The following is a 15,221-nucleotide window of genomic DNA, read 5'->3' as shown; positions in this document are numbered from 1 at the left end:
ACACTGATTTTCTTCAGCGGCGACCTGACGTTAGTTGTGAAGTAAACGTGGGATTCTTTCTTTAAAACAAATCCCATTACTTTGTCACAGTTATCTTACGTTTGCATCGTCGCCTTAACGCGGCTGTCAGATTCACATCTGCCTCAAAACCTAAAGCGAATATCAGTGTAGCCTAGTAGACGTTGAACTTTCATTTTATTTCGAAACTGGCCAGCGAAACACGAAGCGTGTTTTTAATTACTAAGGAGTGACATATTTCACTTAAGACAACATTAAAGTCTGTGCAGACGCTGAAAAGCAAAAACCCGAATATTTTCTTTATTGTGGCTTCAGTGTGTATTTCGGTTAGATTCACCACGTCGCTCCATCATCTTCGTTAAAACAGTTTGACTGTTTCTTTTGCCGTTTTTGAAGTCCTGAGAGAAAAATGAAGGTTGAGCCTGAGGGACACCGCTTTATTATGTCGCTTTTTTTACAGCAAGGCTGAAGGGAAATTTAAAGACCTAAAAATAAAGTGTCGGTTTCTACTCCACAAAGAATCATTTGAACTTCCTACCGCAGAAGGAGCAGGACATAAATAGTTCTGACATGTGGATGTAATTTCAGAAAAAAAGGCAGACAGATGCAGAGAAATAAAACGCGAGCGGGAGAGAGAGACTGGGAACAGTTTGAATCGAGCCTGCAGATCTGTGACAAGGAAAAGCCGTGAGAAAATATTCATAATTTTACAAGCAAACGATGTAATGGGAGGGGAGCGGACAGCAGCGAAATGACTGGCTCTTTGACGGCGCTTTAACAGACGTAAACATCACAGAAATCCCATTTAAGCTGACATCAATTTGCGTGAACTTGTCGGGATGGGAGCCACGCTGATCGTACACACTTTAGGTTTTGTCTTTTGCGGCACCTTGCTGAGTTTCGTCTATGGTCTGGTAAGTTTGCTACCTTTCTTTCTTGCTTTCTTTCAATTTCCTACCACTTTCTGAAATGCCTGCCTGACTTTCTTATCCAGAGCAACAGTTATTACTGAAACTGTAAAGAATCAAGGACACATGGTGATCTTTTCAAACATGAAGTAACATTTAGGGATTTCACCAGCTCTTGACTGTGTCATTTCTAAAAACTCATTAGGATTGTCTTTAAAATACCCTACTGACAGAGAACCGATGTTCGCAGCTCTTCGGTCGTATTTTCCACTAATGCGCGTAGGCTTAACATGGTAGTTATCGTAATGCTCATGATTCATATTAACAACCTCAAACCGAAGACAAAATCGATACCGTATAAACCCAATTTACTGTTATAAACTTGGGTGCAAAGCCTTATGATAGTCATTGTGATATGATGTGTGAAATACCTTTTGACACATCGGTAAATCCTTACAATACTCACCCTCAGAATTCATCAGCGCTGTCAGATGTGATGCAGAGCAAAATATAATAGTTGCAGTAATTAGGATTTATACATACTTTACATGTAAATATTTACAGCAGTGACTCTTTATGCCTTGGTAGAGTGCGAGTGCCCTTATTTTAAAAAAAAGGGACTCCTGATGCCATGGTGATGGATGTTCACTCAGTGATGTGGCAGGTAAAGGATGTTGCTTGTTAAGAACTTCACACAGTCAGTTGTGCACTATATAATTAAAGCCACTCTATAGTGAAAGCTGCAATTTGTCACAGCATGAACAGAAGGTTGCGCGCTTTGTTACTCACTATAAGCAAGATCAATTGCATGTCAACAAGTCATCACTGTATTTTTCATGTATACTAAACTATTCTCACTCCCAAGGCAGCGGAAGCGGGAACAGAAACATGGTCAACTGTCCTGTGCATTACAATTAAGTGCACTGTATTGACAAACTAGGAACTCTGCTGCTTTCAGTTGCTTGCCTTATGCATCAGATGATGGTGTATTTGATTCTGTGCATGAATTGTAAAAGCAGAAATGATTTTTATATTTATACTTTACGGATCTTTGAGCATCCAACCCCACCCTTACCCTCAGGGCCGGCCCGTGGGTTTGTGGGGCCCTCGGCAAGATCATGAAAAATGGGCCCCACCAATATTGACATAGAATTAAAACTACATATCCACTACAAACAGGACAAATGCATTGAAATCAACATTAAGTTAACATATATGTGAATGCATGTGAAAATAAGTGAAATAATTTTCATCTGTAATAAATAAAATAAATGATTGAAAGTACAAAAAAATCATGTAGAGATTAATATGAGGATACAGTGCAATGTTCTGTAATAATTGTATTGTATAATTGATGGTTAAATTAGATTTTTGTCAACTGAGTGCTTGAAATTCCATGCCAGCCACTCACATAACAGTATGAAAACTCTAGTGCAGCAAAACTTTTTGCGTCTTTATGTTGACCGTCTTTGAATTCATTGTGAAAAAAAGATATTTTGCCAACAAAAGAGCTGTTTCTGCCATCCAAACGCTGCTTTTAACACAGAAAGCATCTCAGACAGCCACAAAGTAATAATTTGTTGCTTATTTTGTGCATTTGCAACAACTTTAGCAATAATACGATACTGGTGATGCTACATGAGAGGAATGCAATTTTGCAGATTACCAATGCAGTTTTTGTTTCACGGTTTGCTACGACTGTTGATGCTGTGTTTATTGGCATTTGCGATTTAACATATAAATCAGGTATTTTTCATTTGCAGATTGAAAGCTTATCTTATACTTCACACTATTCTTGGTTGTCACCGTCATTGTGGTTTGTGTGTTAAAGGAAGAGGTCCTTGTACGCCTGCTTGTTTTTGCAGTATGCTGGTGTGCGATCTCATTTTGTCAATCGAGAACAAAGAATGTTTATTTGGCAGTAACTGTACTAAAATTATAATGTATATCTCCCCACGGGGCCCCTGAGGCATGTTGGGGCCCCAGGCGGCCGTCTGTATCGCCTGTAGGGTGGGCTGGCACTGCCTACCCTTAACCTAAACTTTTCTCAACAACATGAAACACAAAACAGTCAGATAAAAGTACAATCACTGTTATTTCATACAAAAACTGACCAAAAGGATTACAAATGAGTAATGGTGAATTGCAAGTCTTCTAAAGCCATGAAATATCTTTGCGAGGTAATAATCCCGCTCTGTTGCTATATGCACCCACATCTGATTCAAAAGATGAATCTGAACATTAGTGTGATGTAATGAGTCATGACACACACGAGAGCCAATAGTGTTTCACAACCAAAGCTGATGTAACGCTTCTTCAGGTGGCAAATTTCGAATGTGTTTGTGATTTTAGCTTTACGGCGGTTGGAAACTATGATCATCAGATTTAGGTCTGTTACTCACACAAAGAAATAGTTTGGACTCAGAAGTCCTGGAATATGTGTACGTTTGTAATAAATGTGACTGCATCTTGTTTTATATTGACAAATTGATTAGTTTAGGGGTAGAGGTCGGGTAAGGTGCTCAAATTTGTCTAAATGGTGCAGTCAATACGATAAATCAATATGATAAAATTATACATTGAATAATAATTTAATGCTGATAAATTTACCATGCCCTCTGAGGTTTCTCATTGAAAACAATTCCAATTGTTTACTTTACTTTACAGGGTTTACTTTAGCATCTTATTAATGACACTAAAGGTGCTTGAACGTGCTTAACTTTTTGACACCTTGGAAGTGAGAATGGTTTATGTATACGATTGTATGGATCGTGCAATTGATTTCCAAAATTGCACTAGCAGGTTTTTATCCTCAAAGGAGAATCTGGTCCATTACCAGGTTTGTCATTAAAGTAACCCACAGCATACATGTGTTGGACTATGTAAGAACAGAAAATAAGCTGCCAGTTCAAATAAGTTGGAATTGCTCCTAATTGCTTTAGATGTATTTCTGTATGTGAGTGGAGCTTGTTTTAGGTTGATTGTCAGGGTGTTTCTTTGATGTTTCTATGTTATGAGTGCTTTTTAGCACATTGCTTTGTTAGGTGGTCACTATTGGTGTTAAGTGGTTGCTTAGTACACCAAGTCTTTATGATATTCTGTTTGCTAGAATGTGATTTTGTATCATTTTATCAATCATATTTGTATTACCCTGACCCAATGTGATTTTCCAGCGGGGCTAACAGAACTGTCACAATATATTGTCCTTGGGTAAAATATATCAGACGTACGTAGCTCAAATGTATTTTTCTGTATTGCACAAATACAGTATTTTGCTGTTCTTATATTGTATTTCACATTGTTGCATATTTTAACTTACCTTCATAATATGCAGTTACAGTATGTAAACCAAAATAACAAACAAATAGCCTGTTTATTAATTTTATAAACGTAAAGGGGACAGTCTACCCAAAAATGAGTTAATGACTCTCAAGTTGGTCCAAACCTGTATGAGTTTCTTTCTTCTGTTGAACACAAAAGAAAACATTTTTAAGAGTGTTAATAACCAAATTGTTTCTGGCCCCTATTGACTTTCCACAGTATGTTTTTGTACTATGGAAGTCAATGCAAACTTGTGACAGACTATATATTTAGGTTTGTGCATCAATGTTTAATTATCATTGAATTAAGTACTGGTTTTGCAAAGTGAATCCAAATTTGTTCAACAGTGAATTAATTTTAACTGTGCATGCATATGACCGTGCATTAAAAATAGTTTGCAATTAGACCAACATATGACTAAATCACTGATTTCCTGTACATATTTTATGTTTTCAATGCAGCTAGCATGCAACTTGCTGTGCAAAACTTGTGAGAATACTGTATCATATTTTTCAAAATACACCTCAAAATAAGTTAGTGGTAAAGCTTGAATGTGATTAAATGAGAGTCCCTGGAAAAATGAGATTACAGCACCTTTCTAAATAAATGAGGGAAAGCAGCTGCTACAATTTATCTTCAGTAGATGGAAAGACATTCTTTCACAGACAGTCAGATTTCCAAACTGTTGTGCAAGAGTAAGAATGAATAAATGAATGCAATGGGCACTAGAAATCCACAGCCAAATCTCCAAAGTTATCAAGAAAAGTTTAAATTAGTTAATTAAAAAATTAATAAATAAAATCAATTAACACAGAAATTTGACTTTAAATTACCCACAATATTGAATTAATGATCAATAATAATTCATGTCAACAGGACTCATTAAAATAATGTTTGCAACTTTAAAGATTTAAATCTATAAATTATTTTTAAAAAACTTGTAACCACACATTTATTGAAGTTGTGGAAACAGGTCCCCTGAATATCATTTTCAAGTACACAAGTGTCTGGAAATCTACTGGAGAGATGGGCCATCAGTTTCGCCATACATTGCCCTCTCATATCTTTCAGTTTGGGATGTGTTTTCATACATCAAACAAACTCCTAGATGCACCTTCATGGTGAAACTGTTTTCTTGCCCGTATGGTGATTACATTCACTGTTTTGAACTGCCGCCTTGAACTTGAGAACAGAATGATGTGTTCTGTGTGCAATGTCTGTGCAACAAGCAGTGGGTAAATTAATTTAATTCACTGACTGATTAAATTAATGATTGTAGACACCATTCTAGCACAACCAAATCTAGCACAACCTGTATTCAGTGTGTAATTGAAATAAAACAGTATTGTTAACAATCAGTTTTCTCTTGATCAAATGGCCAGAACTTCTGATATTTGACAATAAATTCATATTCTGTTAAATTGCACAATTTCCTTCTTTGCTGGAATATAAATTCATTCAAGTGCACCGTTTTGACTGCTCACGCAGACCATTTTTAAAGGGCAAAGATCTAGTTGTGGATACTCTGAAGGTGAACCACTCAGTTACAATCAGATACAATACAATTCTCAGTGGGTCACACAGCATGCCTTGTTATAGAAGATGTTGTCTGGGCGAAGTGACTCACTGTGTTCCTGCATTTATTAAAGAGGAAATGCAACTTTTCAGGAACCATGGCATGCACCAAATGGCTGGTGCATGACTAAGTTGTCACTTTGCTACTGAGCTACATGCATATTTGTCCACAGAATAACAGTGAGGACACTATACTCTCTTTGTCACTGGAGACAAATATTGTGACCTAAGATCCATGCTTCACATTTAGGTAAAATGACAATAACACAGGGTCATGTTGTAGGTCTTTCTCACTGCAGGATGTGAGATTGGGGTTCATAAATCACTAAGTGCATCTGTAGCTGTCAACACAAGAAAAGACGACAATAATTATCAAAAAGATATATGATTCCACCCTATCAGTTTATCTTTGTTGAGCTTTTTACATTACTACACTTTAAAGGCATAGTTAAAAAAAAAAAAAAAAAAAAAAAAATTCAGTCATTTATTCACCTTCTAGTTGTTCCAAACCTGTATGACTTTCTCCTTCTGTGGAATACAAAAGATGTTTTAAAGAACCACAGATTTGCTGATAGCCAATGACTTCCATAGTGTAGTGAACAATACTATGGAAATCAGCAATGAATTGAGCCTTCAGTTCAAACACTGCTGAAAGAAATATAATGATTTATTTAGCTAACACTAGACATTATTTAGTCCCTTAGCATGAAAATTTATTTGAGTGATTTACTTGCATTGTAGAAGTTTGTATAATGTAATAAATGCATCAACAATTGTCTTTTAAAGTACTTGTTACATAAAAAGGTAAATAACTGAAACCTATACATTGTGAAATTAAAAATTAGGTAAGACTAGACAGACGTTTTGACTGTTTGTGTTTTTCAGCTTTTCTCATTGTCAAGTAAAAAGGAGTTAATCTTTGAAAAAAAAAAACCACACAAATTGAGATACCTGCATTGTGTTTCGTTCCATCTCATATCCTGTCTGAATGGTCTTATTACAACACTGCGCACAAAGAATAAAGGTCAATGCTGAGTCTGAGCCGCAGGTTGCAATGAAACGCAAGTAGCAGTGGATCTTTTTTTTTTTCTCCATATTGCGACGTAGATATAACTGGGATGAATTATCAGGGAAAACAAGACAAAAATGGTGTGCGGGGACTTGGTTCTTCTCTTGGTGCATCAATTGTCGATTGTCGTCATCAGAGAGAAGTCTGTCATCTCAAAATAAAGCTAAATAAATAATGCAACATTAAAAAATAGATTTAATTTAATGCCAACAAGCCAAATATTAAAAAATACTGTGGCACTGCATGTGTATATAATCATAATATCAAGATACCATACAACCCTTGTGTGAGTTATATATCAATATTTGCTCTGGAAATAAGAAATTGTACTGTAGGTGTGAAATAGGTAAATCAACATGCATTTTCTTTTTATTTATAATCATTCCTGAATCATTCTACAGTCAGCTTTAGATTTCATTCTATGATAGATTTTTTTGACTTAAGTAAATGTAATTATTTGTTAATTATTTATTATTGACTGCTTAAAATGAGTCAATCAGTCACGCTGGCAGATAAATCTATCCTGAAGCTGCATGTCGTATTCGGAACGGCACGGATAATGACTTCAAAATGCATTGCAAAATCAAATGAATAAAAGAAAAACATATTCTGTAGATGCAGTCAATCTTTGTTCTTGCTGAATGACAGATAAGCCCGATAAAGAAGAAGATAAATTGATAAAGATAAAGTGAATGAGTGTAAACTATGAATTAAAATGAGCAAATCACGATCAAACTGCTACGTTGCAGTTTTTAATTTGCATCAAGTGTGCGATGGCATAACAACCACATACTTTGCACGCTGATTTTCTATAAGGGCTTCCCTGAAGTAGCAGCTAAAAGCACCGAAATGTGTAGGCGGAAACCTTGTCCATTAGAGTGAACACATTAGCATCAGTAGTTATTGGTCAACAGTTGTACTGTGTCATCAAATCTAATAATAAACCAGCCAGTTGTTCGATTACTGGCACAAATGTATTTTGTGTTGTATTTTGTGTTCTTTGAAGAATAGAGGATTGGAAATGCTTTTCAGTGTTTTTGGGCAAGCAATGGCTTTCAAACGTACTAGGGACAAAAAGTGGTGGGCACATTACATTTTCATTTATTTATTATTTAGTATTATTGTTCCCTTTTGAAAGCTACAGTCGATGCTGCGCTGCTAAGCGCATTGGGAACGTCTTTAGAAGTGACCAGCTGTGAATATTGTATGTAAAACGTCAATATAATTGACTAAACGGCATTATAGCCTCGATTGGTGACGTCACCGGAGCGCACGCGCACGAGGCTATAAATAGATGAGCCACAGGTGCATCGTCAGGTCTTTTGTCTTCAGAGATCACTCTGTGTGTTGTGTGCGTCGGAAAACTCTCTCTCTTACTCATCCTTGATTTTGTTAGGAGTTAGTTTTACTAAGCAGAACGCAGAAACGTCACTCTTTTTCTCACTTTTCTCTCTTCTTATTTTAAGAGTTTAAAAAGAAGGAAAAGAGCATCATGAGTCAACAAGCAGGTAAGCGTTGTGTTCCTCCATGCTCGCGTCCCATGACCGAGATGGATACACACGATTATTGCTTTGTTTGTTTGGGGGAACAGCACGCGGTCATGGCGATAGAGAAGGGCGGGTGTGAGCATTGCGACCTGTTAACTGTCAAGATGCTTCGCACTCGTCTTAATTATTTCCACTCCGCACCTGCATTGCAATCGTGGGGCTCTCGCATGGATTTGCTTGACGAGCAAGAGACGGGTTCGTCCTTTTCGCTTGCTGCGTCACCAAATCCTGACATTCCTTCTCGTGATCTCGAAGCGCGCTTTCGGTGCTTCTTCGGTTCACGGAGGGGATGACATATCTCTTGGTTCATCAGATCGCGAGCCGCCAGCCTCTGAGCGTTCTTCTCGCGATAGAAAATCTGTTGAGGAATTGCTGGAGGTGATCACTCGCGCTGTGGACAGGTTGCTCGGCTATCGTGGGTGCGAAGTCACGAGGATATATGGAGATGCCTCGGGTCGAAGAGACGCTCGCGAGCTATCTCTCACCCGAATCAGCATCGTCTTTAAAGAAACCTACCCTCCCCACTAAACCGTGTAGAACAACTTCGGCTTCGGTGGGAAAAGCTTATCAGGCTGCAGGTCAGGCTGGTGCTGCGCTGCACACAATGGCTGTGTTACAGGCATACCAGGCTGATCTGTTGAAGGATTTGAGTGCGGGCAGTACAATCGACGATGAAGCTTTCACTGAGCTTCGTCGAGCCACAGATTTGTCTCTCCGTGCGACCAAGCAAACGGCTCGTGCCATCGGCCGATCTATGAGCGCTTTAGTCAGCACGGAGAGACATCTATGGTTGAATCTGACAGGAATAAAAGAAAAGGATCGCGTGTTCCTGTTAGATGCCCCCGTTTCTCCCTCTGGACTATTTGGAGACTCGGTTAACACCGTTGTCGAAAGATATAAAGAGGTAAAGAAACACGAGGAAGCGTTTGTTCAGTTTCTTCCTCGCCGCACTCAAGGGGAGGGGCCGTCTGCCACCCAGCCCCGTCCCGGTCCTTCAACATCCAGGGAGGTCAAAAAGCAGAGCGTGGCTCAGCGTGCTCCCCCTCGTAAAGATTGGGGACAGGCTCGCCGCGCTCAACAACCTCCTAAGCCAGATCTCAGGACTATTATCAACAAAAAGAGAAAGTCCTGATGGTCTGGCGCCCAATCTAGTGGGGGTAGCCCCCCGCGGGATGGGGCGCGTTCAACATTTAAAACTCGCCTCTCCCCGATACCCTCACGAAACCTCTCCATCCCCGCCACTTCTCGTGCCTCGGGGGGCAGCGGTTTCCAGAGAAATGTTAGATGTTCCGTCGTTTTCGGCTGTCATTCCAGACGCGGGACATCTAACATCCCCTCAAAAGGAAGTAGTAAAATTAATACCACTCTCAGAGAGTCTGGCAGCGTGGAAACTTCTGCCAGGCATCTCAGAGTGGGTATTAAGCACAGTACAGATAGGATACAGAATCCAGTTCAGTCGTCGTCCTCCGCGTTTCAACGGCGTGGTTTACACTTCCGTGAAACCGGAGCTGATGCACGTACTGTCACAAGAGCTGAAAACTCTTCTGAGCAAGGAGGCCATAGAACATGTTCCTCTTCCAGAAAGAGAGTCAGGCTATTACAGCAGATACTTCCTGGTTCCCAAGAAGGATGGGGGGTTGCGTCCAATCTTAGATCTTCGAGGCTTAAACCGTTCAGTCAAAGCACTCAAGTTCAAGATGTTAACTGTCAAGATGGTCGTGACGCAGATTCAACATTACGATTGGTTCGTCACGGTCGATCTAAAAGACGTATATTTTCACATACAAATATTGCCACAACACAGGAAATTCCTGAGGTTCGCTTTAGGGGGTGAAGCGTACCAGTTTCGGGTTCTTCCATTCGGCCTAGCTTTGTCACCCCGCACATACACAAAATGCATGGATGCAGCACTGGCTCCATTACGACTCCAGGGCATTCGCATTTTGAACTACATCGACGACTGGTTAATACTGGCACAATCGCGAGAGTTGGCGTTTCAACACAGAAACATCGTGTTGGCTCATTTAGTTTCTCTAGGGTTGAGACTCAACACCAACAAAAGTGTTCTTTCTCCTGCCCAGAGAACGACTTATCTCGGTATCGTTTGGGATTCGATCACGATGCGGGCACAGCTGTCTCCCGCTCGAATCGAGACCATTCGGCAGACAATGAGCAAAGTCAAGCTAGGTCAAAACCGTACTGTTCTTCAGTACCAAAAAATGTTAGGCTTCATGGCTTCAGCATCCACGGTGATTCCTTTGGGGCTGTTGCACATGAGACCGTTTCAGTTGTGGCTAAAAGCCAGAGGATTTCATCCAAGAGCCAATCCTCAAAGGCAAATAAAAGTGACGCGCCGCGGGCTTCGTACACTAACTCTGTGGTTCAGACCCCGGTTCCTTACCTTGGGTCCCACTCTAGGAGCGCCCTGTCGTCGCAAACTGCTAACGACGGACGCCTCCCTGACGGGCTGGGGAGCGGTCTTACATGGTCGTCCAGCTCAAGGGGAATGGGAGGGTCATCAGCTCGATTGGCACATCAATTGCCTCGAGTTGATGGCTGTATTTCTGGCTCTGAAATACTTTCTCCATCAGTTGAGGGGCTGTCATGTCTTAGTGCGGGTGGACAATACAGCAGCAGTCTCTTATATAAATCACCAGGGAGGTCTGCGCTCACGCAATCTGAACAGATTAGCGAGGCAGATTTTTCTCTGGGCCCAAGGAAAGTTCCTGTCACTCAAGGCAGTTTACATTCCAGGGCACTTGAATGTGGGAGCAGACTTACTGTCCAGACAGACATTACCGATGGGCGAGTGGAAACTCCACCCGGAAGTAGTGAATCTGATATGGACCAGATTTTATCAGGCGGAAGTGGACCTCTTCGCCTCTATACAGACAGCGCAATGTCCCCTTTACTTCTCTCTGAGTCACCCAGCTCCGTTGGGTCTGGATGCGATGGCGCACTCATGGCCCAATATGCGCCTGTATGCGTTTCCTCCAGTCTCTCTGCTCCCGGGGGTTCTAGCCAGAGTTCGCCAGCAAGGTTCTTGCCTCTTATTGATAGCGCCGCGTTGGCCGAACAGAGTATGGTTCTCGGAGATAATATCTCTCCTCGACGGCTCGCCTTGGGCGATTCCGGAGAGGAGGGACCTTCTATCGCAGGCGGGGGGAACGATATTCCATCCCAGGCCCAACCTGTGGAATCTTCATGTTTGGCCCCTGAGGGGAACCAACTGAGGGACACGGGGCTTTCACCTGCCGTTATTGAGACCATCCTAAGTGCTAGGGCTCCCTCCACTAGGAGGATTTATGCCGTTAAATGGGGTATTTTTGAAAGGTGGTGTGCTGCACACAATGTAGATCCAGTTAACTGCCAGATTGCTTCAGTGTTGGACTTCATGCAAGAGAAATTATCATCAGGCATTTGCCCCGCTACTCTTAGGGTATATGTGGCCGCTCTTTCGGCTTGCCACGCCCTAATTGATGGGGAACCGCTTGGGAGGCACCCTCTGCTCTCCCGCTTCCTTCGTGGGGCCAGGAGACTGAGGCCTCCAGTCAAAACCAAGATCCCTTCTTGGGACTTAGCAATAGTCCTTGAGGGTCTGGTTGAAACCCCGTTTGAACCTTTAGAATCAGCGTCTGACAAACTTCTGACTCTTAAAATGGTTTTTCTTATGGCAATAACTTCCTTAAAAAGAATTGGGGATATGCAGGCTCTGTCTATCGCGCCATCCTGCTTAGACTTTGCCCCAGGATTGGTGAAAGTGATTTTGCATCCTCATCCTGATTATCTGCCCAAGGTGCCATTCTCGGCTGTACATCCGGTCATTTTAGAAGCCTTCTGTCCTCCACCGTTCACAACGCCGGAGCAGGAGAATTCTCATAGACTGTGTCCAGTCCGCGCTCTTCAGGCTTACATCCACCGCACTAGCCAGTGGCGTAAGTCGGAGCAACTCTTCGTCTGTTATGGCCCCCATAACAGAGGAGCAGCTGCCACCAAGCAGACCATCTCTCATTGGGTCAGGGATGCTATAGCTCTTGCCTATGAGGCGCGCGGTCAAGCTTCGCCTATAGGCCTTAGGGCTCACTCCACCAGGGGGGTCGCCTCGTCCAATGCGTTGGCAAGGGGTGCTCCCCTACAACAAGTTTGTGATGCGGCAGGCTGGTCCTCTCCGCACACATTCATAAGATTTTATAGCTTGGATGTTCATGCCACTCCGGGCTCTCGCGTCCTTGAGTCGACATCACAAGCTAATGTCTAGGTCTTCCTGCGTTCTTGTGAAACACACCTGCACAACCGTAGGAGTCCAGACATATTCAAGCACGGCGGCGTGGGTATTCTCGTTCCCAATGGGCTTAGCAGCGCAGCATCGACTGTAGCTTTCAAAAGGGAACAATCTCAGGTTACTTGACTGTAACCTTGTTCCCTGAGAAAGCGGAACGAGATGCTGCGCTACTTTGCCGTGCTGAAGATGTCCCAGGACTGCTCTTCAGACAAAATATCCTGACGATGCACCTGTGGCTCATCTATTTATAGCCTCGTGCGCGTGCGCTCCGGTGACGTCACCAATCGAGGCTATAATGCCGTTTAGTCAATTATATTGACGTTTTACATACAATATTTACAGCTGGTCACTTCTAAAGACGTTCCCAATGCGCTTAGCAGCACAGCATCTCGTTCCGCTTTCTCAGGGAACAAGGTTACAGTCAAGTAACCTGAGATTGTTTTTATTTAAAAGACATTTACATACATTTTTCTAAATAAAAAAAATAATAATTATACAATGTGTATTTTTTGTTTGTTAACTGTTAAGGGAACAGAATTAGGTAAGACTTTAACCAATTGCTAACATTGGTTAATGCATTATTTCAAGGTAAGGTAACACTTTATTTTAAGAACCAATTCTAACTATTAACTAGCTGCTTATTAGCATGCATATTTTATTAGTTCTTATCCAAAACATATTAAAGCCTTAGTCTGCTTGAGCATATTTTAGATCCCTTCATTTACCTCATACATAAACTTAACTGCCTTACTAACTTTTAATAAGTGGCAAATTGGCAGTTTATCGAGGTGAAACTTTTAATTTATAGTAAATATGTGACCCTGGACCACAAAACCAGTCTTAAGTCGCTGGGGTATATTTGTAGCAATAGCCAAAAATACATTGCATGGGTCAAACTTTTAGATTTTTCTTTTATGCCAAAAATCATTAAGAAATTAAGTAAAGTTCATGTTCCATGAAGATTTTTTGTAAAATTCCTACTGTAAACATATCAAAATGTAATTTTTGATTTGTAATATGCATTGTTAAGAACCTAATTTGGACAACTTTAAAGCTGATTTTCTCAGTCTTTTTGATTTTTTTGCATCCTCAGATTTCTGACTTCAAATATTGTCCTATCCTAACAAACCATACATCAATAGAAAGCTTATTTATTGAGCTTTCAAATGATGCATAAATCTCAGTTTTGTCAAATTTAACCTTATGACGTTTTGTGGTCCAGGGTCACATATGTTTCCTGTTCTAAAGTATAACTGTATGAGCTAACATGAACTAACAATAAACATAATATTTTTTTATAGCATTTATTAACCTTTGGTAATGTTAATTAATAAAAAGGTTAATGTTAGTTCACAGAGTATTAACTAAATGTTAACAGATACAATGTATTTTTTAAAATATTATTTTAGTAAGTGTTGAACTTAACATTAACTACAATTAATCAATGCTGTGTCAGCATTGTTCATGTTCACATAGTTAACTAATGTTAACAAATGAAAAGTGTTACCCAGAATTACTTTTTACATAATTTGGACAAATGTTGCCATTGCAACAAATACTGGCTTCACTACATACCCTATTCAGTTATTTTTGCTTTTAAAACTGAAGCCCATGTGCTGAGAGCTTTTTATACTATCCAAAGAAGAAGTATGTCTCTGTTTTTTAATTAAGTTTTTAGAAGTCCTTTGAACAAATGATGAATTGATTTGTACTTACTTCTTCAAAAGAGGCTTTTTGAGATAAATACAAGGAAAAATATAAAACTTCAGCATATTCGTGAACACTAAACTGCCCATCAACAAAATGAAGACAATTTAAAAAGAAGATGAATCTATCGTGACTTAAAAGTATTGCAATGAATTCATTTCACAGAGCGTATCTACTGCATGCAATTGTTTGTTTGCATATTGTAGGTTGTTTAAAATATTGAGTGTTATTTTTTTCCTCATGCATATCTAATATATGTTTTTGCTGAGATCCGTACCTTTCCACAAAAACTATTTGAATGAATGCATTATCTGTAAACTGCATTATCTTTGAAGCCACTGTGCCATTTCAAAAGCATTTTACAGCAACAGAAGACATTGCACTTTGTTTTAATATTTCTTCTGTAGTCTCCTTACTCATATGCATCGTATACGGTATGCAGAACAATGTTTAATTCCATACCCTGCTATCTTTTCCAGACATATGGCCTAAAAAACTGGCTAGTTTAAGTGAACCGAATATTCAGTAGTACAACTTGAATCATTGCGGCTACACAAACAGACAGTGAACAAATTGATCCGCTTTGGCTTTCAACCCCCCATATTTCTTCACACGAAACAAACAATGGAGTCTGGTCTATTCTTACAGTGTTCTGCATGTGCTTCTGTTGGATTTGGGACTGAAAATTGACAGTGCAAATCGCTTTACTTTATCAGCAGTGTTTTCACAGTTACTATGACAGCTTTGACCTTCAGGAAGAATTCACACTGATTGGCCCTTGCATTTGTGCGTCT

The 15,221-nt window shown here is 40.2% G+C and overlaps 1 protein-coding gene across 1 annotated transcript in view; it reads left to right on the top strand.

Moving 5' to 3' along the window:
- Nucleotides 1-667: 667 nt before the first annotated feature.
- pth1r (parathyroid hormone 1 receptor) overlaps nucleotides 668-15,221 on the top strand; it is a 142,710-nt gene continuing 128,156 nt past the window's right edge. Inside the window, exon 1 of the mRNA XM_073848757.1 lies at nucleotides 668-932. Within this exon, the coding sequence (XP_073704858.1) occupies nucleotides 858-932 (75 nt within the window). The 5' untranslated portion in view covers nucleotides 668-857. The remainder of the gene's footprint in view (nucleotides 933-15,221) is intronic.

This window comes from Garra rufa, chromosome 10 (genome assembly GCF_049309525.1).
Source record: "Garra rufa chromosome 10, GarRuf1.0, whole genome shotgun sequence".
In the NCBI taxonomy this organism is placed as follows: Eukaryota; Metazoa; Chordata; class Actinopteri; order Cypriniformes; family Cyprinidae; genus Garra; species Garra rufa.
This window is presented reverse-complemented; position numbering and strand designations above follow the sequence as displayed.